General features: G+C 44.8%; 1 protein-coding gene and 1 long non-coding RNA gene across 9 annotated transcripts in view; one reads left to right on the top strand and one right to left on the bottom strand.

Moving 5' to 3' along the window:
• Window positions 1–23,859, top strand: part of ctnnd2 (catenin delta 2) — a 1,121,748-nt gene that overhangs the window by 861,916 nt on the left and 235,973 nt on the right. For 6 of the 8 annotated variants that reach the window (XM_033017096.1, XM_033017080.1, XM_033017077.1 and 3 more), the window contains one exon: window positions 8,494–8,613. The exons of the other annotated variants lie outside the window; for them this stretch is intronic. In XM_033017096.1, the coding sequence (XP_032872987.1) occupies window positions 8,494–8,613 (120 nt within the window). The remainder of the gene's footprint in view (window positions 1–8,493; window positions 8,614–23,859) is intronic. 8 annotated transcript variants of the gene reach the window in all.
• LOC116970486 lies at window positions 1,567–5,018 on the bottom strand. The gene is made up of 4 exons (XR_004411159.1): window positions 5,008–5,018; window positions 4,011–4,014; window positions 3,958–3,961; window positions 1,567–1,685 (listed from the first exon to the last, which is right to left on the bottom strand). It is a non-coding gene; the product is annotated as an uncharacterized LOC116970486 (long non-coding RNA).

Genomic DNA, 23,859 nt, shown 5'->3' with positions numbered 1-23,859 from the left:
ACACACAGGAGAGTAGACTATTATCTGAATGGTAGCCGATTAGGAAAAGGGGTGATGCAACGTGACCTGGGTGTCATGGTACACCAGTCATCGAAAGTAGGCATGCAGGTGTAGCAGGCAGTGAAGAAAGCGAATGGTATGTTAGCATTCATAGCAAAAGGATTTGAGTATAGGAGCAGGGAGGTTGTACTTCGCCCTAATTTGAGGAAAGACATTCTTGCCATAGTGGGAGTACAGAGAAGGTTCACCAGACTGATTCCTGGGATGTCAGGACTTTCATATAAAGAAAGACTGGATAGACTCGGTTTGTACTCTTTAGAATTTAGAAGATTGAGGGGGGATCTTATAGAAACTTACAAAATTCTTAAGGGGTTGGACAGGCTAGATGCAGGAAGATTGTTCCCGATGTTGGGGAAGTCCAGAACAAGGGTCACAGTTTAAGGATAAGGGGGAAATCTTTTAGGACCGAGATGAGGAAAACATTTTTCACACAGAGAGTGGTGAATCTCTGGAATTCTCTGCCACAGAAGGTAGTTGAGGCCAGTTCATTGGCTATATTTAAGAGGGAGTTAGATGTGGCCCTTGTGGCTAAAGGGATCAGGGGGTATGGAGAGAAGGCAGGTACGGGATACTGAGTTGGATGATCAGCCATGATCATATCGAATGGCGGTGCAGGCTCGAAGGGCCGAATGGCCTACTCCTGCACCTATTGTCTATGTTTACAGTAAGGTTGCCTCTCATTGCAGATAGGTTCAGTTACATAAGACGGAGGTTGATTGCTGCTTTTATGGATGCAACCCTGTTTCAGACAACATAAAGACAGTTGTAACCCATTCAAGACACGTTAGAGTTTAGTCATAGTCATTCAGCATGGAACCAACTTACTCACGCTGACCAAGATGCCCCATCTCCACTAGGGCCACCTACCTGCATTCAGCCCATATCCTTCTAAACTTAGCGAGTTTGAAGAAGGGTTTCGGCCTGAAACGTTGCCTATTTCCTTCGCTCCATAGATGCTGCTGCACCCGCTGAGTTTCTCTAGCATTTTTGTGTACCTTTCACATCCATGTTTTGGATAATGTACGAATTTTGTCTGCCCTCACTGGTTACATAATAATTTGCCTGGGGAGCAAAGATTTAGTTTTAGTTTTAGAGATACAGCACGGAAACAGGTCCTTCGGCCCACCGAGTCCGCACCGACCAGCGATCCCTGCACATTAACACTATCCTACACACACTAGGGACAATTTACACATACACCAAGACAATTAACCTACATACCTGTACGTCTTTAGCATGTGGGGGGGAACCAAAGATTTCGGAGAACACCCATGTGGTCACGGGGAGAAGGGAGGAGGTACAAAATCTATACAGACAGCGCCTTTAGTCAGGATTGAACCTGGGTCTCCGGTGCTGCAAACGCTGTGAGGCAGCAACTCTACCGCTGCGCCACTGTGACCGCCCATTAATCTGAATGGTCTAGTATGCCATAGAATGTCTAGAGTTCCATTCCTTCACACTAGAAAGATCTCATGCAATACAATTGTATTGTCGCCGTCTTATACAACACATAATCCTCTGAAATTTCCGCAACCTTCAATGGGATCCAACCACGAGCCACATTTTCCCATCTCCACCCCTTCCGCATTACACAGAGACCATTCCCTCCGCAACTCCCTGGTTAACTCATCCCTTCCCACCCAAACCACCCCCTCCCCAGGTACCTTCCTCAGCAACCGCAGAAGATGCAACATCTGTCATAGAAACATAGAAAATAGGTGCAGGAGTAGGTCATTCGGCCTTTCGAGCCTGCACCGCCATTCAATATGATCATGGCTGATCATCCAACTCAGTATCCTGTACCTGCCTTCTCTCCATACCCCCTGATACCTTTAGCCACAAGGGCCACATCTAACTCCCTCTTAAATATAGCCCATGAACTGGCCTCAACTACCCTCTGTGGCAGAGAGTTCCAGAGATTCACCACTCTCTGTGTAAAAAATGTTTTTCTCATCTCGGTCCTAAAGGATTTCCCCTTTATTCTTAAACTGTGACCCCTTGTTCTGGACTTCCCCAACATCGGGAACAATCTTCCTGCATCTAGCCTGTCCAACCCCGTAAGAATTTTGTAAGTTTCTATAAGATCCCCCCTCAATCTTCTAAATTCTAGCGAGTACAAGCCGAGTCTATCCAGTCTTTCTTCATATGAAAGTCCTGACATCCCAGGAATCAGTCTGGTGAACCTTCTCTGTACTCCCTGTCGCTATACCTCCTCCCTCGACTCTGTCCAGGGACCCTGACAGTCCTTTCAGGTTAGGCAGAGGTTCACTTGCACTTCACATCTACTGTATCCGTTGTTCAAGATGTGGACTCTTATACATCGGCGAGACCAAACGCAGACTGGGCGATCGGTTTGTGGAACACCTTCGCTCAGCCCGCGTGAACCATCCTGATCTCCCGGTTGCTGGACACTTTAATTCTCCTTCCCATTCCTACACAGCCCTTTGTGCCCTCGGTCTCCTCCATTGTCAGAGTGAGGCTACATGCAAATTGGAGGAACAGCATCGCATATTTTGCTTGGGCAGCTTACAGCCCAGTGGTATGAATATTGATTTCTCTCACTTCAGGTAGCCCCGGCATTCCCTCTCTCTCTATCCCTCCCCCACCCAAGTCACACTAGCTTTTAATTTTCACCCAACAGACAGCGAACAATGGCCTGTTTCCTTTATCATCATTATTGTTTTGCATATCTTTCATTCATTGTTCTTTATCTGTCCACATCACCGTCTATATCTCATTTCCCTTATCCTTAACCAGTCTGAAGAAGGAACTCGACCAGAAACATCGCTCATTCCTTCTCTCCAGAGATGCTGCCTGTCCCGCTGAGTTACTCCAGCTTTTTGTGTCTATCTTCATGCAATTTTAAGGTCCCCCCTACTCTTTCCTGCTGAAGTATCCTCCATACATTGCTAATATCTGGGCCTCTGATTTTACCATCCGAAATATGGGGTGTAAAATATTTTTCGCATAACATTTCTGTCCATCTTTCCTGAAGTCTGCTTGAATTGGATATGATAAAAGTTACTGTAAACGTAAAACTGGTGATGACCAGGTGCTAAGTCCAAATGTAATGTCATACAGATATTTCAAACATTTCTCCAGCACAATCTTGATTCTTTTTGTTTTACCTAGCTGAGACATTGTTCTTTTTACAACACAACGCATGATGCATCTCATATTTTATTTGAGGAATCATATTTAATATCCTTCCTTATTCCACATAAGAGATTAGTATACAAACTTAAATCGTAAGGTATTGGGGGTTCAGTATTGATGTGGATAGAGAACTGGCTGGCAGACAGGAAGCAAAGAGTAGGAGTAAACGGGTCCTTTTCACAATGGCAGGCAGTGACTAGTGGGGTACCGCAAGGCTCAGTGCTGGGACCCCAGCTATTTACAATATATATTAATGATTTGGACGAGGGAATTGAATGCAACGTCTCCAAGTTTGTGGATGACATGAAGCTGGGGGGCAGTGTTAACTGTGAGGAGGATGCTAGGAGGCTGCAAGGTGACGGATAGGTTGGGTGAGTGGGCAAATGCATGGCAGATGCAGTATATTGTGGATAAATGTGAGGTTATCCACTTTGGTGGCAAAAACAGGAAAGTAGACTATTATCTGAATGGTAGCCGATTAGGAAAAGGGGAGATGCAACGAGACCTGGGTGTCATGGTACACCAGTCATTGAAAGTGGGCATGCAGGTGCAGCAGGCAGTGAAGAAAGCGAATGGTATGTTAGCATTCATAGCAAAAGGATTTGAGTATAGGAGCAGGGAGGTTTTACTGCAGTTGTACAGGGTCTTGGTGAGACCACACCTGGAGTATTGCGTACAGTTTTGGTCTCCTAATATGAGGAAAGACATTCTTGCCATAGAGGGAGTACAGAGAAGGTTCACCAGACTGATTCCTGGGATGGCAGGACTTTCATATGAAGAAAGACTGGATAGACTCGGCTCGTACTCGCTAGAATTTAGAAGATTGAGGGGGGTTCTTATAGAAACTTACAAAATTCTTAAGGGGTTGGACAGGCTAGATGCAGGAAGATTGTTCCCGATGTTGGGGAAGTCCAGAACAAGGGTCACAGATTAAGGATAAGAGGGAAGTCTTTTAGGACCGAGATGAGAAAAACATTTTTCACACAGAGAGTGGTGAATCTGTGGAATTCTCTGCCACAGAAGGTAGTTGAGGCCAGTTCATTGGCTATATTTAAGAGGGAGTTAGATGTGGCCCTTGTGGCTAAAGGGATCAGGGGGTATGGAGAGAAGGCAGGTACAGGATACTGAGTTGGATGATCAGCCATGATCATATTGAATGGCGGTGCAGGCTCGAAGGGCCGAATGGCCTACTCCTGCACCTATTTTCTATGTTTCTAAGTCCAAATGCAATGTCATACAAATATTTCAAATATTTCTCCAGCACAATCTTGATTATTTTTGTTTGACCTACCTGAGACATTGTTCTTTTTACAACGCAACACATGATGCATCTCATCTTTTATTTAAGGAATCATATTTAATATTCTTTCTTATCTGTACTGCAACTGATTGTCATGTCCAGAACTGAGGAGCTGGTGGAAGTTTTATGTTTTGGATGAGATTTCAAATTTAGTTTACTGTTTGCCCTCGCATCTAGCCATGAAAGAACTTAGAGAATTAGTTGTCTTAACTATTAAATTATCCCAACTTTATTAATAGCAGAGGATTTAAAAATATATATATTTTTATTAGAAACAAACGTATTATAAACATTTCATATATTCATGTACATATAAAGTATTTCATGTATCAGCAACTAAGTTACAGAGAAAGGTTGAATAAGTTAGGTCTTTATTCTCTGGAGCGCAGAAGGTTAAGGGGGGACTTGATAGAGGTCTTTAAAATGATGAGAGGGATAGACAGAGTTGACGTGGATAAGCTTTTCCCTTTGAGAATAGGGAAGATTCAAACAAGAGGACACGACTTCAGAATTAAGGGACAGAAGTTTAGGGGTAACATGAGGTGGAACTTCTTTACTCAGAGAGTGGTAGCGGTGTGGAATGAGCTTCCAGTGGAAGTGGTGGAGGCAGGTTCGTTGGTATCATTTAAAAATAAATTGGATAGGTATATGGATGAGAAGGGAATGGAGGGTTATGGTATGAGTGCAGGCAGGTGGGACTAAGGGGAAATAATTGTTCGGCACGGACTTGTAGGGCCGAGATGGCCTGTTTCCGTGCTGTAATTGTTATATGGTTATATGGTATATTAGTTGTACATTGTTAATATTATCAATTGTGGATTGGTTCTGCTTCTAGTTTTTTTTTTTAAAGATAGGAAGAAAGAGGAAAGAAAAAGAACACAAATGTCAAGATTTTAAAAAAAAATGGAATGGTTTACTAATAATACATCTTTGGAGATAAGTTTGTGGATTATAAAGTATAACTTTTCATAACTTTTCATCTAATCCTGAGTCCAAGCTTCGGTTAGGTTCCCGTGCTGGGCCGATCTACCCCTTCAAATAGTCAATGAATGGAGACCATATTCTAACAAAAAGTTCTTGTTTGTCCATTAAGACAAATCTGATAGCAGAGGATCTGATGACTATCATGTTATTTGTAATATATTTTGCTGTGTGGCTAATTGGCTGCTGAATTTTCTCCACTGCAAGTCAAGAGAGTTTATTGTCATGTGTCCCAGATAGGACAATGAAATTCTTGCTTGCTGCAGCGCAACAGAATATGTAAACATAGTACATAACGGGAGAAAAAAAGTTCAATGTGTATATATACACACGCACGCACACTTAATAAATAAACAATTATAGTGCAATAATAATAAGTCTGTTGTAGTTCAGAGCTTATTTGTTGACGTGTTTAATAGCCTGATGGCGGTGGGGAAGTAGCTGTTCCTGACCTGAACGTTACAGTTTTCAGGCTCCTGTACCTTCTTCCCGATGGCAGTGGTGAAATGAGTGGTCTGACATATCAGTTTCATATTTTGTAATGAAAGTTTCACTTTTTTTTCCCCCGCAAATCTTTGGAACATTTCACTTAGTAACAGTTGCAACCATCCTGCAGCCATCATTTACACAACTTTCAGTTTTAAAAAGTCAAATACAAATGTATCATTTGTGAATGAATGAGATTTGACGAGTGGGGAGTTTGCTTTTAAGGATCTGATGTTCTTTGAACATTGCGGGCCGTCGGTGTGTACTATGTTTCCGTTTCCACCGCTGTCTGGCTTTCATACACTACCTCAGAAGAGATGGTACTTTGTGGCATTGGGTTGTGTCACCTTCTTAGTGATGCCTAGGTGACTTTACAGTCAAAACCATTTTTCTCACCCTATCTTAGCATCCAAAATCATTGACCCTCCCTTTAATGGTTCAGTTCTTAAGTGCAGGGACAAAGATCATAAGTAATAGGAGCAGAACTAGGCCATTTGGCACGTCAAGTCTATTCCACCATTCAATCATGGCTGATCTATCGCTCCCCCCTAACCCCATTCTCCTGCTTCTCCACATAACCTCTGACACCCGTACTAATCAAGAATCTATCTATCTCTGCCTTAAATATATCCACTGACTTAGTCTTCGCAGCCTTCTGTGGCAAAGAATTTCACAGATTCACCACCCTCAGACTAAAGAAATTCCTCCTCATCTCCTTCCTAAAAGAACGCCCTTCAATTCTGAGGCTACGACCTCTAGTCTTAGACTCTCCCACTGGTGGAAACATCCTCTCCACATCCACTCTATCCAAGCCTTTCAGAATTCTGTTTGTTTCAATGAGGCCCCCCCCTCATTCTTCTAAACTCCAGCGAGTACAGGCCCAGTGTCGACAAACGCTCATCATAGGTTAACCTACTCATTACAAGGGTTTATTCTTGCAGACTTCCTCAGGACCCTCTCCAGAGCCAGCACATCCTTCCTCGGATATGGTGCCCAAAATTGCTCACAGTATTCCATATGTGGCCTGACCAGCGCCTTATAGAGCCTCAGCGTTACATCCCTTACAATGCCCAAAATAAATAACAAAATAAATATAACCATATAACAATTACAGCACAGAAACAGGCCATCTCGACCCTTCTAGTCCGTGCCGAACACTTACTCTCACCTAGTCCCATCTACCTGAACTCAGACCATAACCCTCCATTCCTTTCCCGTCCATATACCTATCCAATTTATTTTTAAATTATAAAATCGAACCTGCCTCCACCACTTCCACTGGAAGCTCATTCCACACAGCTACCACTCTCTGAGTAAAGAAGTTTCCCCTCATCTTACCCCTAAACTTCTGTCCCTTAATTCTCAAATCATGTCCTCTTGTTTGAATCTTCCCGACTCTCAATGGGAAAAAGCTTATCCACGTCAACTCTGTCTATCCCTCTCATCATTTTAAAGACCTCTATCAAGTCCCCCCTTAATCTTCTGCGCTCCAAAGAATAATGACCTAACTTGTTCAACCTTTCTCTGTAATTTAGTTGCTGAAACCCAGGCAACATTCTAGTCAATCTGACCTTTGTTAAATCATCAGAAACTTCCTCACCCCTTGAATGCTGCCTGTGCATTGATCCAGCTGGAAAAATAAAAGGTGAGAGTGGGAGGGTGGTGGTAAGGATAGGAGTATGTGATCGATTATTTATGTGATATTATAAATACAAAGTGACAGGTACAGTAGCTTTGCAAATGGCATGAGGCAGTTTATTCAGTGTTTTTAACAAAAGTCTTTCCGAATTTTCTTGCAAAACTGACTGCAGGAAAACTTCACAGAGCAGAACTTTTGTGCTCAATGGCAGGCAACACGGAGTTTAATGGCGCCCTGGTGAATAGTGCAACTTCAGGCCCACTGGAGAATCACTGGGAAAGCAAGCTGTGTGCATCTAGAATGTGGTGTAAATCGCAGGCAGGCCTGCAGCCATTTCTGTGTCAGTGTCTTTCATTATAAATTCCTATATCCACATTCATCAGGAAACCCCTTGCATAAAGTTATGCCCCAATTTCCATTCCCCTCCATCCCTGCCACCGTGGACTGGTGTACCAATTAATTAACAGAATTGGCAAGTATACTTTGGTAGTTTCAGTTAAAAATGTGGATGTAGAAATTACCAATAGAACTGTAAAATGAGAACCTCATGCCGCTGGAAAGTGGAGACGTAATTGTATCTCTGATCCAGTTATCCACACTTAAAGAAACACAGCAGTTTAAAATGGCAACAAATGGGACAAATATGGTAGCAGCCTTCAAAACGTTTGTAATTGATTTGAAGCCTGCCTTAGACTCTCTGACGTCTGTTTGGAGCAGCTTTTAACCTGGTGTGTTAGATGCCAAGGCAGGAAACAGCATGGGCCAGTTGGGAGGGGCAATGGTCAAAGATGCCCTGCTTGATAAGTGATGAAGTGAAGGTGGGTGCTTTATGACTTGGGTGTGAGGAGGGTTGCTCTGTTTGCCACTCCAGAGTTCAACAAAGCAGCATACCCTGCAGGAAGTGGCGGTCTGGCCCAACCCAGCGTGCAGTACCTGAAACACCAGGGAAGAGATGTGAGAGAAGATGGCACACCTTAATGAAGCTGCCAAGGTAAGCCTTCCCAATTTGCCTGGTTATTGGCCCTACTTGTATCCTACAGCGTATTGCCAGGTAGCCCTATTGCAAACCTCCCGCTGGCCTGAGTCACACCCTCACATTTCCTTGCAATGCTTTCAGTGTTGACTATGCATGTCCGTAGCACTACATTACAGCTGCAACTTATAATTGACAGTGTCGGCATGCTCACAACTACTAATGTTAAAAGCATTTTTAATCAACTTGGCTGCATTGTAAATGGCGCTTGATGACCCCACTTTGGGTTGCAGTCACGGTCTATGTGACATTATTCAACATCACCTTCCTATCACAGCCACCTCCGGTGGGTCCAGACAGCAGAGGGCTGCGTGCTGCTCTAATCAGCTGACACTAAAACACCAGTGTGTGTTCTTTAAGATGGTGACCTTGAAACAGTGGCAGAAGTGACAGGAGCAAGTGAAGGTATCACAGGAGGAGACCTGGCACTGTTCCAAACATTAAAAATAATGTCACGCAAGGAGCAAGTGATAGTATAACACGTGGAGTTAGCATTAGTTGTGGGGGAGAAGGCAGGAGAATGGGGTTAGGAGTGAAAGATAGTTCAGCCACGATTGAATGGCAGAGTAGATGATGGACCGAGTGGCTAAATTCTACTCATCGCTTATGATCTACTTATGATCTTAGTCATTGAAGGGACTGAAGAATATTGTTGTGTGCTATAAGTCCTTGCTATTCCCTGGTACTATGCTCAGATATTGACAAAGAGCATGGAAATAGGCACCTTGAATTCCCCAACAACATTCTCCAACATAGAATTCTCCAATTTTAGGTAACCTCCAACAACAGCCCCCTGGTTCCCTCCCCTCCCCCTCCCCTTCCACTTACATTCCTTTCCCTGACTTCACTATTCGAAACTCTTCAATCCTTTAGCCTCACGCCTTATTTTTCTTCACCTCTGGTATTTGTCCAAACATCTGGCTATCAACAACTTCCCATGCCTGTGTTCACCTATTACCTGCCCTGCTTTGTCCAGCTCTTCCTCTCTACCAGTTTTCCTCCCCCTCCTCCCAGAATCAGTCTGAAGAAGGATCACGACACAAAACATCACCTATCCATATTTTCCAGAGATGCTGCCTGACCAACTGAGTGACTCCAGCATTTTGTGTCATTTTAATTAAACAAGCATATGCAGTTCCTTCTTTATGCATGGAAACAGGCCCTTCAGCCCAACTTGTCCATGCCGTCCAAGTTGTCATTCTACACTAGTCCCATTTTCCTGCTTTTGGACTATATTCCTCTAAACCCTTCCTTTCCATTTATTTGTCCAAATGTCTTTTGAAAGTCACAATTGCATCCGCTTCATAGCTATGCAGCTTATTCCAGGTACTGACTATCCTTTGAATGGAAATGATGCCCGTGAAGTCTCTCTTACATCTGTCCCCTCTCATCTTAGGTTTGCGTGAAGAAGAAGTAATTGCCACAATCAGTATCTGTGTTGGTTGATCGCCATTAAACATCTTCTGTCATTTGTGGCCTCTATTACCCACATTTGCAATTAAACAACCTCTTCAACCTCTCAGGTAGAACCTTCAGATCGAGAATGACAGCATTTGGTAGGCAATAAGACACAACTCTGTTATATTGGACAATACATAACCCTCTGGGCAGTTCATTACCTGTGCTCGGTTGGAAGGTGAGCGAGCTTAGAAAGTTTGATTAATCTAGCAACCTTTAAAATCCCCTCCCATTGCTTTAAATAGGATCCACTCTCGGCAACTTCTTCAAGGGACATGTGTTTCACTCAACCAGGTGTAGTGGGAGAACTTGACTCTAATGTCTCAGGACATGTGAGTTTTCCAAACTCTATTCCGATTTGACAGAGGGAGGTGAATCTGTACAATTCGGCTGTGGAGGCCAAGTCATTGGGGGTTTTTTTAAGGCAGAGTGTCAGGTTCTTGATTAATAAGGGGGTCAAAAGTTACGGAGAGAAGGCAGGAGAATTTGGTTGAAAAGGAAAGATAGATCAGCCATGATTGAATGGCAGAGTTGAATCGATGGGCCGAATGGCCTAGTTCTGCTCTTATGAACTTATGTCAGATTCAATGAACCCTGGTTCTCTGGTCTGGAGATGAGATTGATCCACTTCAGACTCACAATGAGAATGAGGAGAGATTTAAGAGCAGTCTCATAAAGAAGAAGGTTTTGAAGAATGAAATTGCTGAGGGACTAGGACAGACATACCTATAAGGGACAAAATAGATAAAATATTTGAGGCAGATTTGTGGGGAGAGAGCAAGGCATTTTGGTCTTTTGCAAGCTTTCGCCAAATGAGATGCTGAACAATATGTTTTGTGTGCTATACCTATCTTGAGGTTTCCCATGCATTCCCTGCTGATTGCTGGTGCTGTTCTCAGATACTGACAGGGAACATGTATTAGATTACAAGGCCACCGAGCTGCTGCATAACCCTATCTGTATCCTATGCTGGGCATTTTCGTATTGCAACAGAGTTGAGGTCTGAAAATATATTTGGAGGGGGTGAGAGGATTGCTACTCTTGTGATTGCTTAGTGCTCTGTATTTATGTCTTAATATGCTATCTTTGTACATCTAGAATAATGCGTGTGGTCTATTGAAAACCACCTTAGGCAACCATACTCCCCATTGCAAGTGCACCATGGCCACAGAATGCACTGAGTACAGATGTATCACACTAATCCATCCAAGCTTCAGACCCAGCAAGTCCAATACCTGCAACTTCTATCATCCAAAAGAGACAATGTCAACAGGCATATGGGTGCCTGGCACATCGCACACTCTTCTGATTTGGCCATATGTTACTGCTCCTTTTGTGTGCACCAAATCAAAAACAAAAGAAAGGTCTCGACCCGAAACGTCACCCATTCCTTCTATCCAGAGATGCTGCCTGTCCCGCTGAGTGACTCCAGCATTTTGTGTCTATCCAAATCAAGGAAGCTATCTAATAACATTGTTGGAGTCCATTCACCTTCCAACAGCAGCTGTTCAAGCTAGAATTTACCTGACCACAACCTTCTTGAGGAAACTTTAGGAAAGACAACAAACGGTGGATTTGTTAACTGATGCCAACATCCTAAGAATCGATAAGCTGAACTCTTGGTCAACACAGGGTGGAAGTCATGATGCCCAGATACATTCGGCAAAACAACTGCCCAATTGAAGTAACCACTTTCAAATGTCCACCAGACCAATGGGCTTTGTCTTTACTAGATAGGGAGCCGCAAATCCAGTGACTTGGACAAATTTGGCCTTATTTTTTTGTTATGTATAACTTTTTCAATCCAGTGCAGTCTTAATGAGACTCGTAGATTTCACCTTCTGGTCATTTAGATTTGTTTCTTTGAAATGTTAAAAAAGTAGTCTTGACTGCATGCCAGAGCAGTGCTATGGTGCTCGGGGAGAAAAACCCGGCTTTAGATCACACCATCAGAGGGTCCATCAACATTCTTAAATGAGCATTAAAGATACCCTGGCACATGTCATATGAGGAAAGATTGAAAAGACTAGGCTTGTATTCACAGGAGTTTAGAAGGATGAGGGGGCATCTTATAGAAACATATAAAATTATAAAAGGACTGGACAAGCTAGATGCAGGAAAAATATTCCCAATGTTGGGCGAGTCCAGAACCAGGGGCCACAGTCTTAGAATAAAGGCGGAGGTCATTTAAGACTGAGGTGAGAAAAAACTATTTCACCCAGAGAGTTGTGAATTTATGGGATTCCCTGCCACAGAGGGCAGTGGAGGCCAAGTCACTGGATGGATTTAAGATTGAGTTAGATAGAGCTCTAGGGGATCGTGGAGTCAAGGGATATGGGGAGAAGGCAGACACGAGTTATTGATAGGGGACGATCAGCCATGATCACAATGAATGGCGGTGCTGGCTCAAAGGGCCAAATGGCCTCCTCCTGCACCTATTTTCTATGTTTCTATGTTAACACAAAGCTGAGATGGAACTTATACTAGTATCCTCCCTGGTTACTAGATAATTACCACTCTATGACTTGTTGTGTTCAGTTCTGGGCATCTTGTTATAGAAAAGATGTTGTCAAGCTGGAAAGGGTACAGAGAAGATTTACGAGGATGTTGCCAGGGCTAGAGGGTGTGAGCTATAGGGAGAGGTTGAGTAGGCTGGGTCTCTATTCCCTGGAGCGCAGGAGGATAAGAAGTGATCTAATAGAGGTGTACAAAATCATGAGAGGAATAGATTGAGTAGATGCACAGAGTCTCTTGCCCAGAGTAGGTGAATTAAGGACCAGAGGACATAGGTTTAAGGTGAAGCGGAAAATATTTGATAGGAATCTGAAGGGTAACGTTTTCACACAAAGGGTGGTGGATTTATGAAACAAGCTGTCAGAGGAAGTAGTTGAGGCTGGGACTAAATTCAAGATTCAAGATTCAAGAGTTTAATGTCATGTGTCCCAGATAGGACAATGAAATTCTTGCTTTACTTCAGCACAACAGAGTATTGTAGTCATAAATAAATACAGATCAGTGTGTCCATATACCATTGAATATATATACACACATAAATAAGCATATAAAGTGCAATAGGCTATTAAAGTTCAGATTTTTGTTTGAGTTGAGTTCAATAGCCTGATGGCTGTGGGGAAGTAGCTATTCCTGAACCTGGCTGTTGCAAATTTTAGGCTCCTGTACCTTCTAGGTAGCGGGGAGATGAATGTGTGGCCTGGATGGTGTGGGTCCTTGATGATGCTGCCAGCCTTTTTGAGGCAGCGACTGTGGTAGATCCCCTCGATGGTAAGGAAAAGTGTCCAATTTGTATTCTTCCTGTCCCTGTCTACTTGTAATGAGACGCCTCGCGTTCCATCTGGTGTCATCTTGGAGGAGGTACGCGTTCTCGCCGAATCTCCGTTTAATCTGTATCGGCTTGGAGTGTGCGCTTGTGAGTTTATGCTGCCTGTCGTACCCAGCCGCCGACCTTGAACCGCGGCGCTCGTACTCTGCGTTTGGCATCACAGTACGCTTTCCCTTTCGCTTGGCTGTGTGCTATCATTTCCGCCCTCGCTTTTGTGTCTGGGTTTGGGTGCGATGATGGCTGAAGAGCATTCAGTTTTGTTCGCAGGTTTCGCCCTACCATCAGCTCTGCTGCCGTTTTCCCAGTCAACGTGTGTGGTGTGGATCTGTAGGATCTGAGGAGAATATGGATTGACTGTTCGAAGTTTTCCCCTCCGACATGCTCGCTTTTATGCATTCCTTGATCACGCGATTGAATCACACAACCCCGCCATTCGATTGGGGGTTGTATCTCGACGTCCGCTGATGTTGAATGTCGTCGCTCGCGAGGAATATGGAGAACTGTTCAGATATGAACTGAGGGCCGTTGTCAGTCATTATGACCTCTGTCAGTCCCCACTTAGTGAACCGCTTTTCGAGAATCGCGATGATCGAGCTTGTCGTGACTGAGGAAGTAGTTGCGATCCCAGGCCACTTGCTGTGGGGATCGTGTACAACAAGTAGAAGCCGCTAGCTTCTTGATGCAGCTTGCACCTCTCCGGAGATGTCGACTTGCAAGTGCCTCCATGGTTTGTCCGGCCATGGGATTGGCTGAAGAGGGGCAGGACGTGGCTTTGTTGCTTTATCACTAATTGTGCATGCTTCACAATATTTAACGAAATCTTCTACGCGACGATCTACTGCTGGCCACCATACTGCCTCGCGACACCGTTGTTTCATCTTAACAATGCCCGGGTGTCCTTCGTGTGCCAGTTGTAACACGCGGTGTTGCAGTGATTTGGGTATAATCACTCGAGTTCCGCACATTACGCGTGTATCGTCAAACACTGCCAGTTTGTGGCGTACCCAGTGGTATGGAACCAAGTCCTCTGCTATCTCCTTAGGCCAGTCTGTCCTGAGATACTGGCAGACGATTTGCAGTGTGCCGTCAGCTGTCAACTCTGCTTTCAGCTCTCCCAGCGTCACGAGATTCGCCATCGCGTGCAAAATCACCGCAAGAACGTATTCGTCGATGTCACTTGAAGCATCGCTGTCACGTGTGCTTGCGGGTGCCACCGTCGGGACCCGACTGAGCATGGCTGCGATGCGATTGCTTGAACCTGCAAGATATTCTACTTTGCAGTTGTATTGGTGAAGGCGATCGGACCATCTGTAGATCCTGAGCGGACGGTGTCCTGAGTGGACGGTGTCCTGAGTCTGATGTGTCCAACAACGTAGTTAGTGCTTGGTGATCTGTACGGAGAGTGAATGGTCTCCCGTATAGGTATACGAGCCAGTGTTCACACGTGTATATGCACGCTAATGCTTCACGTTCCCCGGTGGAGTACTTGTGTTCGGTTGTAATCAAGGGACGGGACGCGAATGCGGTCGGTCGTTCGCTTCCATCGATACTCTGCGAGAACACTGCTCTGATCGCTATATAGGAAGCATCTGTTGTGACGTACGTTTCCGCACTTGGGTCGAAGTGTGCGAGAACAGGCGGAGATGCTATTTTGTCTTTCAGCGTGTTGAACGCGAAGTCCTTCTCATCCGTCCATTGAACCATGGAACGACGCAGCCAGCTCTTGTACTGTTGGCAGAGGGTATTTGTCCGGAATGGTGGCTTTGTTGACCGATTTGAAATCGATGCACGGCCTGAGTTCACCGTTCTTGCGTCGTGCGATGACCAAATTCGATATCCAAGGGGATGAATCGATGCGCTGAATGATACCATCCTTTTCGAGTAGTTCCGTTGAGACTTCCGCACGAATGGAAAACGGTAGACGCAGTAGGCGTTGTGAAACCGGCCGGACTGATGTGTCTACATGAGGTGCGTGGCAGTACCCTTTAACTATCCCAAAACCCGAGACAAGAGAGGGGTACTTCTGCCCATAGTCCACGTCACTGATCACATTAATGTTCATTCCGGTTGAATCCTGAAGCTTGAACCCTAGTTGATCAAACAAATTGACTCCCATCAGACTCTTTCCTTCTGCGATGTAGACTGTGAAGCTATCGAGCTTAACTCCATTGTAGCAGACAGGAACGGTCACTAGTCCTCTCGTGGGTATGGTTGAACCATCATAAGCGTGAAGAGTGTCCCTCAGGGGAGCAAGTGGGTAGTCTGAAAAATACCTTTTGTAGAGGTCGACGCTCAAAATAGAAACCTTCGCCCCCACATATATGAGAAGCCATACCGAGGTCCCAGTGATCTCCACCATGCAGTCTTTGAAAGTCCCTGTTGACCGAACATCCTGGTCAGCCCTGTCCTTAATGGAATATACATCCTGTCCACCATTGTCTACATGGTACATCCTACATATACATCCTACACCATTGTCTACATGGCGGACAGATGACACCTTCTCCTTCGATGACCGGCAGACTTTCTCGAAGTGATTCAGCTTTGATCACTCGTTGCATCGTTTACCGTACACTGGACATTCCCCAGGAGCTTGTGTCCAGCCACAATTCGGACACTGCTTGTTTGAGCAATTGTGTTTTGATTCCCCTGCACTGATGCTGTGTTCATCTGATGGGATGCAGGACTAACTGCTCCCTCAGAACATGCCATCGGCTGTTGTTTGAGCACCTCGGCGTTATGCATCGCACTTTCAATTTGCACAGTTAACGCTTGTGCCTTTTCGAGTGTGAGAGCATTATCCTCCATGAGAAGGCGCTCTCTAATCTGCGGGACAGAAGTCTTTTTGATCACCTGGTCTCTGTCCATCAGTCTGTGCTCCAAAACTGCTGATCAGTCAGTGCTCCAAAATTGCACTTTGTAGCCAGTTCTATCAATGCAGAAGTAAATTGCTTCACTGGTTCGCCCTGTCCCTGTGACCGTTGGCGTAATCGGTATCTTATGATCAGCACACTGGTCATTGGGACGAAATATTTGCCCAGTGCATTAACAGCAGTACTGTACTCACTCGTTGCAGCACTATCGAGCTGCGCGAAGATTCGCTGTCCCTCCGTTCCCAGGCAATGCAGCAGAATCGCTCGGCGGCGAATGTCCAAAATGGCCGCGCCATCCAGGCCACTTGCGATCAGGTATGTCTTGAAACTTTCATACCAGCGTATCCATGGTGCCGGAGGCTCTCCTGGAGTTTCCAAGCATGGAGATGGGGCAGCGAGGGTTAAACCAGCCATCCTCATTGCCAGATGTTGCATTCAAGGGCTAAATAACTCACAAACGACCCTTGGTGTACAGAACCCGAAGTGTATTTATTTCAAGCCAACATGGTTGCCGCTAAAGACCTGCAGATCCCCCCCGGGACCCTCCCTGAGGAAACATTCATTTCGAGACAGAGCCCTCTAGTGGTGACTGCAGGACACAACACGCTCTACTGTGCACCTGTAGAAGTTCGAGGGTCCTCCTTGACATACTGACTCTCCGTAATCTTCTCAGGAAGTAGAGGCGCTGATGTGCTTTCTTTATAATTGCATCAGTGTTCTCAGACCAGGAAAGATCTTCAGAAATATGCACGCCCAGGAATTTGAAGCTCTTGACCATTTCCACCATCGACCCGTTGATATAAACGGGACTGTGGGTCCCCATCCTACCCCTTCCAAAGTCCACCATCAGTTCCTTGGTTTTGCTGGTGTTGAGGGCCAGGTTATTGTGCTGGCATCATTTGGTCAATCGGTCGATCTCACTTCTATACTCTGACTCGTCCCCATCAGTGATACGTCCCACAACAGTGGTGTCGTCGGTGAACTTGATGATAAACTAGTCCAATGTTTAAGAAACAGTTAGACAGGTACATGGATAGGACAGGTTTGGAGGGATATGGACCAAACACAGGCAGGTGGGACTAGTGTAGCTGGGACATGTTGGCCGTTGTGGGCAAGTTGGGCCGAAGGGCCTGTTCCACACTGTATCACTCTATGACTCTATGACTCTTGCTTTCTTCATATAGGTTTCCAACATTTATTACAATTGTCTGTAAAAACATTGCTCTTTTCACCTCATTACTTCTGTGGCATGTTGTGCTGTTAATATACCTAACTTCACTTTATTATAATTTGCTAAAGTTAGCCAGTATACAAGCATCCAAGAAATGACAGGCAAAAAGCCTGTGCCACATGTACTTAACTGATTCACCAATGTCAAATTGCATAGCACCATATTCCATAATGTGGAATTCATTGCCATGGAAGGGTGTGGAGGCCAAGTCAATTGATATTTTTAAGGCAGAGATAAATAGATTCTTGATCAGTATGGGTGTCAGGGGTTATGGGGGGAAGGCAGGAGAATGGGGCTGAGAGGGAGAGATAGATCGACCATGATTGAATGGCAGAGTAGACTTGATGGGCCAACTGGCCTAATTCTGCTCCTATCATTTATGACCACTGACATTGATGGCAGTGCTAAGGTATGGGGTTGCCAACTCCAGCTATGCATTTTCCAGGATATCATTGCTGAAACGAATCCTACCACATAATAATATCACTGGCCTTACTGCCAAATGGCCATTGCAAAGTGAATAGATTCTGTACTACCTTATTATTGTTCTTGGTTCTTAGCTAACTTGTCCCCCAGCACCAATATTTTCACAACTAGAAAAGAAAAACTTGGGAGTCAATGATTTTTTGTGTTGCTTTTATTTTACCCCTGGGTTGTGCCTGCACCTCTGCCCTGCAGGATTTCCCATCCCATAGTGTTGGATGGCTGGCAGCTCTATTAGGAGAAAAGATGAGGCCGATCAGGAACAAAGAGAGACTTGCATTTATTTAGCACCTTTCACAACTTTAGTCTATCCCTAAATAATTTATATCCAATTATGTTTTTTTAATGTGGTAAATTCTAATGTGGGAAGCCAAGCAGCCAAGCTCCTATAAAGAACAAGGTAGTAATAAAAGTATACATAGTACTGGAGTAACAGCAACTCTGGCAGCATCTCTGAAGAACTGGATAGATGTCGTTTCAGGTTGTGAGTCTTCTCCCGACCTGAAAACGCACCTATCCATGGTCTCCACAGATGCTACCTGAGCCACTGAGTTACTCCAGCACTCTGTGCCCGTTTGTGTAAAGCACCATCTGTAGTTCCTTGTTTCAACAAGTTACCCGTGACTGATAGTCAGTTTTTGTGATGCTGGTTGAGGTGTCTATTATTTCAGACAATGGGAATAAATCTCCTTTCTTTTCCAAAGTCTCTTTAACGTACACTTGAAAGAACAAATAAGCCTTCTCGATTTCACACTCCCTTTGTTTTTCACTTGATTATCAGCCTAGATTTATTTTGCTGGAATAGGATTTGAACCCACTATAGGATAGTTCAAGAGGTAAATGTGCTACCAATACCCACAGTATCCCAAGAGTAGTATCCCCAAGAGAGTTTATTGTCAAGTGTCCCTGATAGGACAATGAAATTCTTGCTTTGCTTTAGCACAACAGAACACAGTAGGCATTTACTACAAAACAGATCAGTGTTTCCATATACCATTATATAAATATATACACGCATGAATAAATAAACTGATAAAGTGCAAATAACAGATAATGGGCTATTAATAATCAGAGTTATGTCCGAGCCAAGTTTAATAGCCTGATGGCTGTGGGGAAGTAGCTATTCCTGAACCTGGTTGTTGCAGTCTTCAGGCTCCTGTACCTTCTACCTGAAGGTAGCAGGGAGATGAGTGTGTGGCCAGGATGGTGTGGGTCCTTGATGATACTGCCAGCCTTTTTGAGGCAGCGACTGCGTTAGATTCCCTCGATGGAAGGGAGATCAGAGCCGATGATGGACTGGGCAGTGTTTGCTACTTTTTGTAGTCTTTTCCTCTCCAGGGCGTTCAAGTTGCCGAACCAAGCCACGATGCAACCGGTCAGCATGCTCTCTACTGTGCACTTGTTTATGTTCGAGAGAGTCCTACTTGACAAACCGACTCTCTGTAATCTTCTCAGGAAGTAGCGGCGCTGATGAGCTTTCTTAATAATAGCATCAGTGTTCTCGGACCAGGAAAGATCTTCAGAGATGTGAAATATTAATATATTTCATCATGATTTTGCAGGGATTTCAAACACTCTCTCTCACACACACACACACACACACACACACACACACACACACACACACACACACACGTTTCACTGTGATAGAGTCAACGGAAAGATTCATTTAATTGTAATCATGAACAAAAATGTGCTGTCATAACTTGCCTTCTGTTGCATAATTTCCGTAAAGTACAGCACATGATACCTTAAATACAAAACATGCAAATGCTGGTAATCTGAGATAAAGGCAGAAGATGCCACATATACCCAGCAGGTCAGACAACATCTGTGAAGAGAGAAATAGAGTTATTGTTATTTCAGATCAAGGGTATTTCATTTGAACCATTTGACTATTGACTGTTGAAATGCCATTCACCTGAAACAATATGCGTAGGAAGGAACTGCAGATGCTGGTTTACACTGAAGATAGATACAAAATTCTGGAGTAAAATGCTGGACAGGCAGCATGTCTGGATAGAAGGAATGGATGACGTTTCGGGTCAAGAGTCTGAAGAAGGGTCTCGACCCGAAACGTCACCCATTCCTTCTATCCAGAGATGCTGCCTGTCCCACTGAGCTACTCCAGCATTTTGTGTCTGTCTTTACCTGAAACATTAACTCTTTTCACAGATGATGTTTGACTTGCTGAGTCTTTCCAGCATTTTCTGCACTTAACTGCAAATGTTACCTTTGTGGAGTTACTTTGGGGGAATGTTGTAAAGGCGTGGTTAATGGAGGCAGGTGGATTCTTCAGATGAACGAACAGCTCAATTGTAATGTTAGATTCCTTGGAACTTGACTGCAGGGAATATTGCAACAACTTCCATTGTTATACATTTGCTATGGCCCTCTCTCCGTTTGTCAAACCAACATGGAAGGAGTTAATCCAGTGCATGCAAACAACCAGAAAATGAAATAATATATTGCAGACAACACTATTTCACCAGTGATTCCATGGAGAATTAATTGAAAACCCTTTACTTTTTACAGTGAAGTGTGCAGGAGAAATGTTAACAGATGTTTTCCCAATCCAAATTAAAATGCATTGTAACATCAACAAATCACATCATAAAATAAAGCTTGCACATTGTAACTCTAACATGTGGTACAAGATTATACTAATCACTCAAGTTCATCATTATGTATTCTTGAAGATTATTTGGACAACTAAAATGAGTTATTGTAGATAATTGTCAGATGCTTAATAGTCTGTGGCCAATTAGCTTCACCAAGAATTTATGAAATGTCAAATAATTGTTTATTTTCCCATAAGATTAGATTAGATTAGATTTCCTTTATTGTCATTCAGACCTTTCGGTCTGAACGAAATGCTGTTGCCTGCAGCCATACATGTAATAATAACAACACACAATAAACACAAATTAACATCCACCACAGTGAGTTCACCAAACACCTCCTCACTGTGATGGAGGCAAAAGTCTTAGAGTTACTGTCTCTTCCCTCCTCTTCTCCCTCTGCGCCGAGGCGATACCCCACCGGGCGATGGTATCAGTCCCGCGGTTCAAGCTCCGCGGCCCGGGGGTGGTCGAAGCTGCCGCCCTCCAGTCCAGCGAACGCAGCTGTTGCAACGGGAGCTCCGGAAAACAGGCACCAGCCTGTGACCTGCGAGCTCCCGACATTGTCATCCACTGGCCCGCGGCCGAGCCCCGGATCCAGGTCGCCGCCGCCAGAACGCCGCCTCAGCCGCCGGAGCACCGTCCCTGCCCCGCACCGGGCCGCCCACACGGCAGCGTCTCAGCCCCGCGCCGGGCTGCCCCCACGGGAGCGCCTTCCAGCCGGGAGCCGGTCCGCCCTCACCGGAGCGCCTTCCAGCCGGTAGCCAGGCCACCCACACGGCAGCGTCTCAGCCCCGCACCGGGCTGCTCACACGGGAGCGCTTTCCAGCCGGGACCCAGGCCGCTCACACGGGAGCGCCTTCCAGCCGGTAGCCGTGCCGCCCGCACGGGAGTGTCTCAGCCCCGCGCCGTCCGCCCTCACCGGAGCGCCGAGTCGTGCCGCTACCCGGACGTCGCCACAGCTCGAAGACGGCCAGCCTCGCGTTGGTGAGTCCTGGCTGGCTCTACCTCCGGACCCTCGAGGTCGGTCGCAGGTTGGAGGCCGCCAGCTCCGCCATTAGGCCTCAGCGCAGACGGGGGAAGAGAAGGGGGATATGACAAAAAAGTCGCATTCACCCGAAGGGAGAGACAGAAAGCCCTGTTTCACCCCCCCCCCCCCCCCCACACACATAACACCACCTAATAACCAAAAAAATTACTAAACTAGACAAAAAAAACAACACAAAAAAGTAAAAACAGACAGACTGCAGGCGAGCCGCAGCCGTATAACAGCACCGCCACTAAGATTCTTAGTCCAAGAATATTTTGTGGGTTACCAAGGATGCTAATTTTATAATTGCTTTCTCAATTGCCAGGCAGGAAATAATTTGTGAAAAAGGATGTGTTTGAAAGAAAGTGATCCAAAGATCACCACAAAGTAACTTTATTATTCTTTCATTCTCTGGTTGTCTATTTTGTATTAAAATGATCATTTTGGAACAGATTTCCCCGCAATGCCTTTCACTATCCTGCAATGCCCTAAATGTTTCATAGCTATTGAAGTGTTGTTTCATTTTACTGTAGACAAATACAACAGCCTCTTGGCACAGGGCAAGACCCGACAAAAAGTAACACTGTACTTAGATTATCTGTTTTAGTGATGGTTGGGGAAAAAAGGCCAGCAACCAGGAGAACCTGAACCTGTAGGACAAATAATAGAAACATAGAAAATAGGTGCAGGAGTAGGCCATTCGGCTCTTCGAGCCTGCACCGCCATTCAATATGATCATGGCTGATCATCCAATTCAGTATCCTGTACCTGCCTTCTGTTGAACAAGTTAGGGCTTTATTCTTTGAATAAAGTTAGTTCTGTTGAACAAGTTAGGGCTTTATTCTTTGGAGCGCAGAAGGTTAAGGGGGGACTTGATAGAGGTTTTTAAAATGATGAGAGGGATAGACAGAGTTGACGTGGAAAAGCTTTTTCCACTGAGAGTAGGGAAGATTCAAACAAGGGGACATGACTTGAGAATTAAGGGACTGAAGTTTAGGGGTAACATGAGGGGGAACTTCTTTACTCAGAGAGTGGTAGCTGTGTGGAATGAGCTTCCAGTGAAGGTGGTGGAGGCAGGTTCGTTTTTATCATTTAAAAATAAATTGGATAGTTATATGGATGGGAAAGGAATGGCGGGTTATGGTCTGAGCGCAGGTATATGGGACTAGGGGAGATTATGTGTTCGGCATGGACTAGAAGGGTCGAGATGGCCTGTTTCCGTGCTGTAATTGTTATATGGTTATATGGTTCTGTCCATACCCCCTGATCCTTTTAGCCACAAGGGCCACATCTAACTTCTTCTTAAATATAGCCAATGAACTGGCCTCAACTACCTTCTGTGGCAGAGAATTCCAGAGATTCACCACTCTCTGTGTGAAAAATGTTTTTCTCATCTCGGTCCTAAAAGATTTCCCCCTTATCCTTAAACTGTGACCCCTTGTTCTGGACTTCCCCAACATCGGGAACAATCTTCCTGCATCTAGCCTGTCCAACCCCGTAAGAATTTTGTACGTTTCTATAAAATCCCCCCTCAATCTTCTAAATTCTAGAGAGTACAAGCCGAGTCCATCCAGTCTTTCTTCATATGAAAGTCCTGACATCCCAGGAATCAGTCTGGTGAACCTTCTCTGTACTCCCTCTATGGCAAGAATGTCTTTCCTCAGATTAGGAGACCAAAACTGTACACAATACTCCAGGTGTGGTCTCACCAAGACCCTGTACAACTGCAGTAGAACCTCCCTGCCATGCCATGGCCTGCTTCCACCTGAGAGGAAAAATACAGCCTCATCCTAAAGACCACACAGTCTCATCTCCTGTTGGCACATCTCTGTAACAAAAGCTGGGCTGGTGGGATGATTACAGGCGACTATGCGCAAGTGATATATTGTTTTAGTTTGTTTCTTTTGTTGGTGAGATTGAGAACTCTGATGCATTGGGTTTAGGATGCCACTGTGATTTTGTATTGAATTTATTTTTGTGACATTGTGGTCACTGGCAGGCCAGTATTTAGAGCCTATCATTAATTTCCCTCAAAACACGGTGGTGAGATACCTTCTTGACTGCTGCAGTCTTCTGATCAAGGTACTTCTGCAGTGTGGTTGGACAGGGAAGTCCAGGATTTACATCAGCAATGATGAAGGGCATTATATATTTCCAAGTCAGGATTG

The sequence above is a fragment of the Amblyraja radiata genome, chromosome 2, assembly GCF_010909765.2.
Source record: "Amblyraja radiata isolate CabotCenter1 chromosome 2, sAmbRad1.1.pri, whole genome shotgun sequence".
NCBI lineage: Eukaryota > Metazoa > Chordata > Chondrichthyes > Rajiformes > Rajidae > Amblyraja > Amblyraja radiata.
The sequence above is the reverse complement of the archived record's forward strand: the minus strand, read 5'-3'. Positions and strand labels throughout refer to the sequence as shown.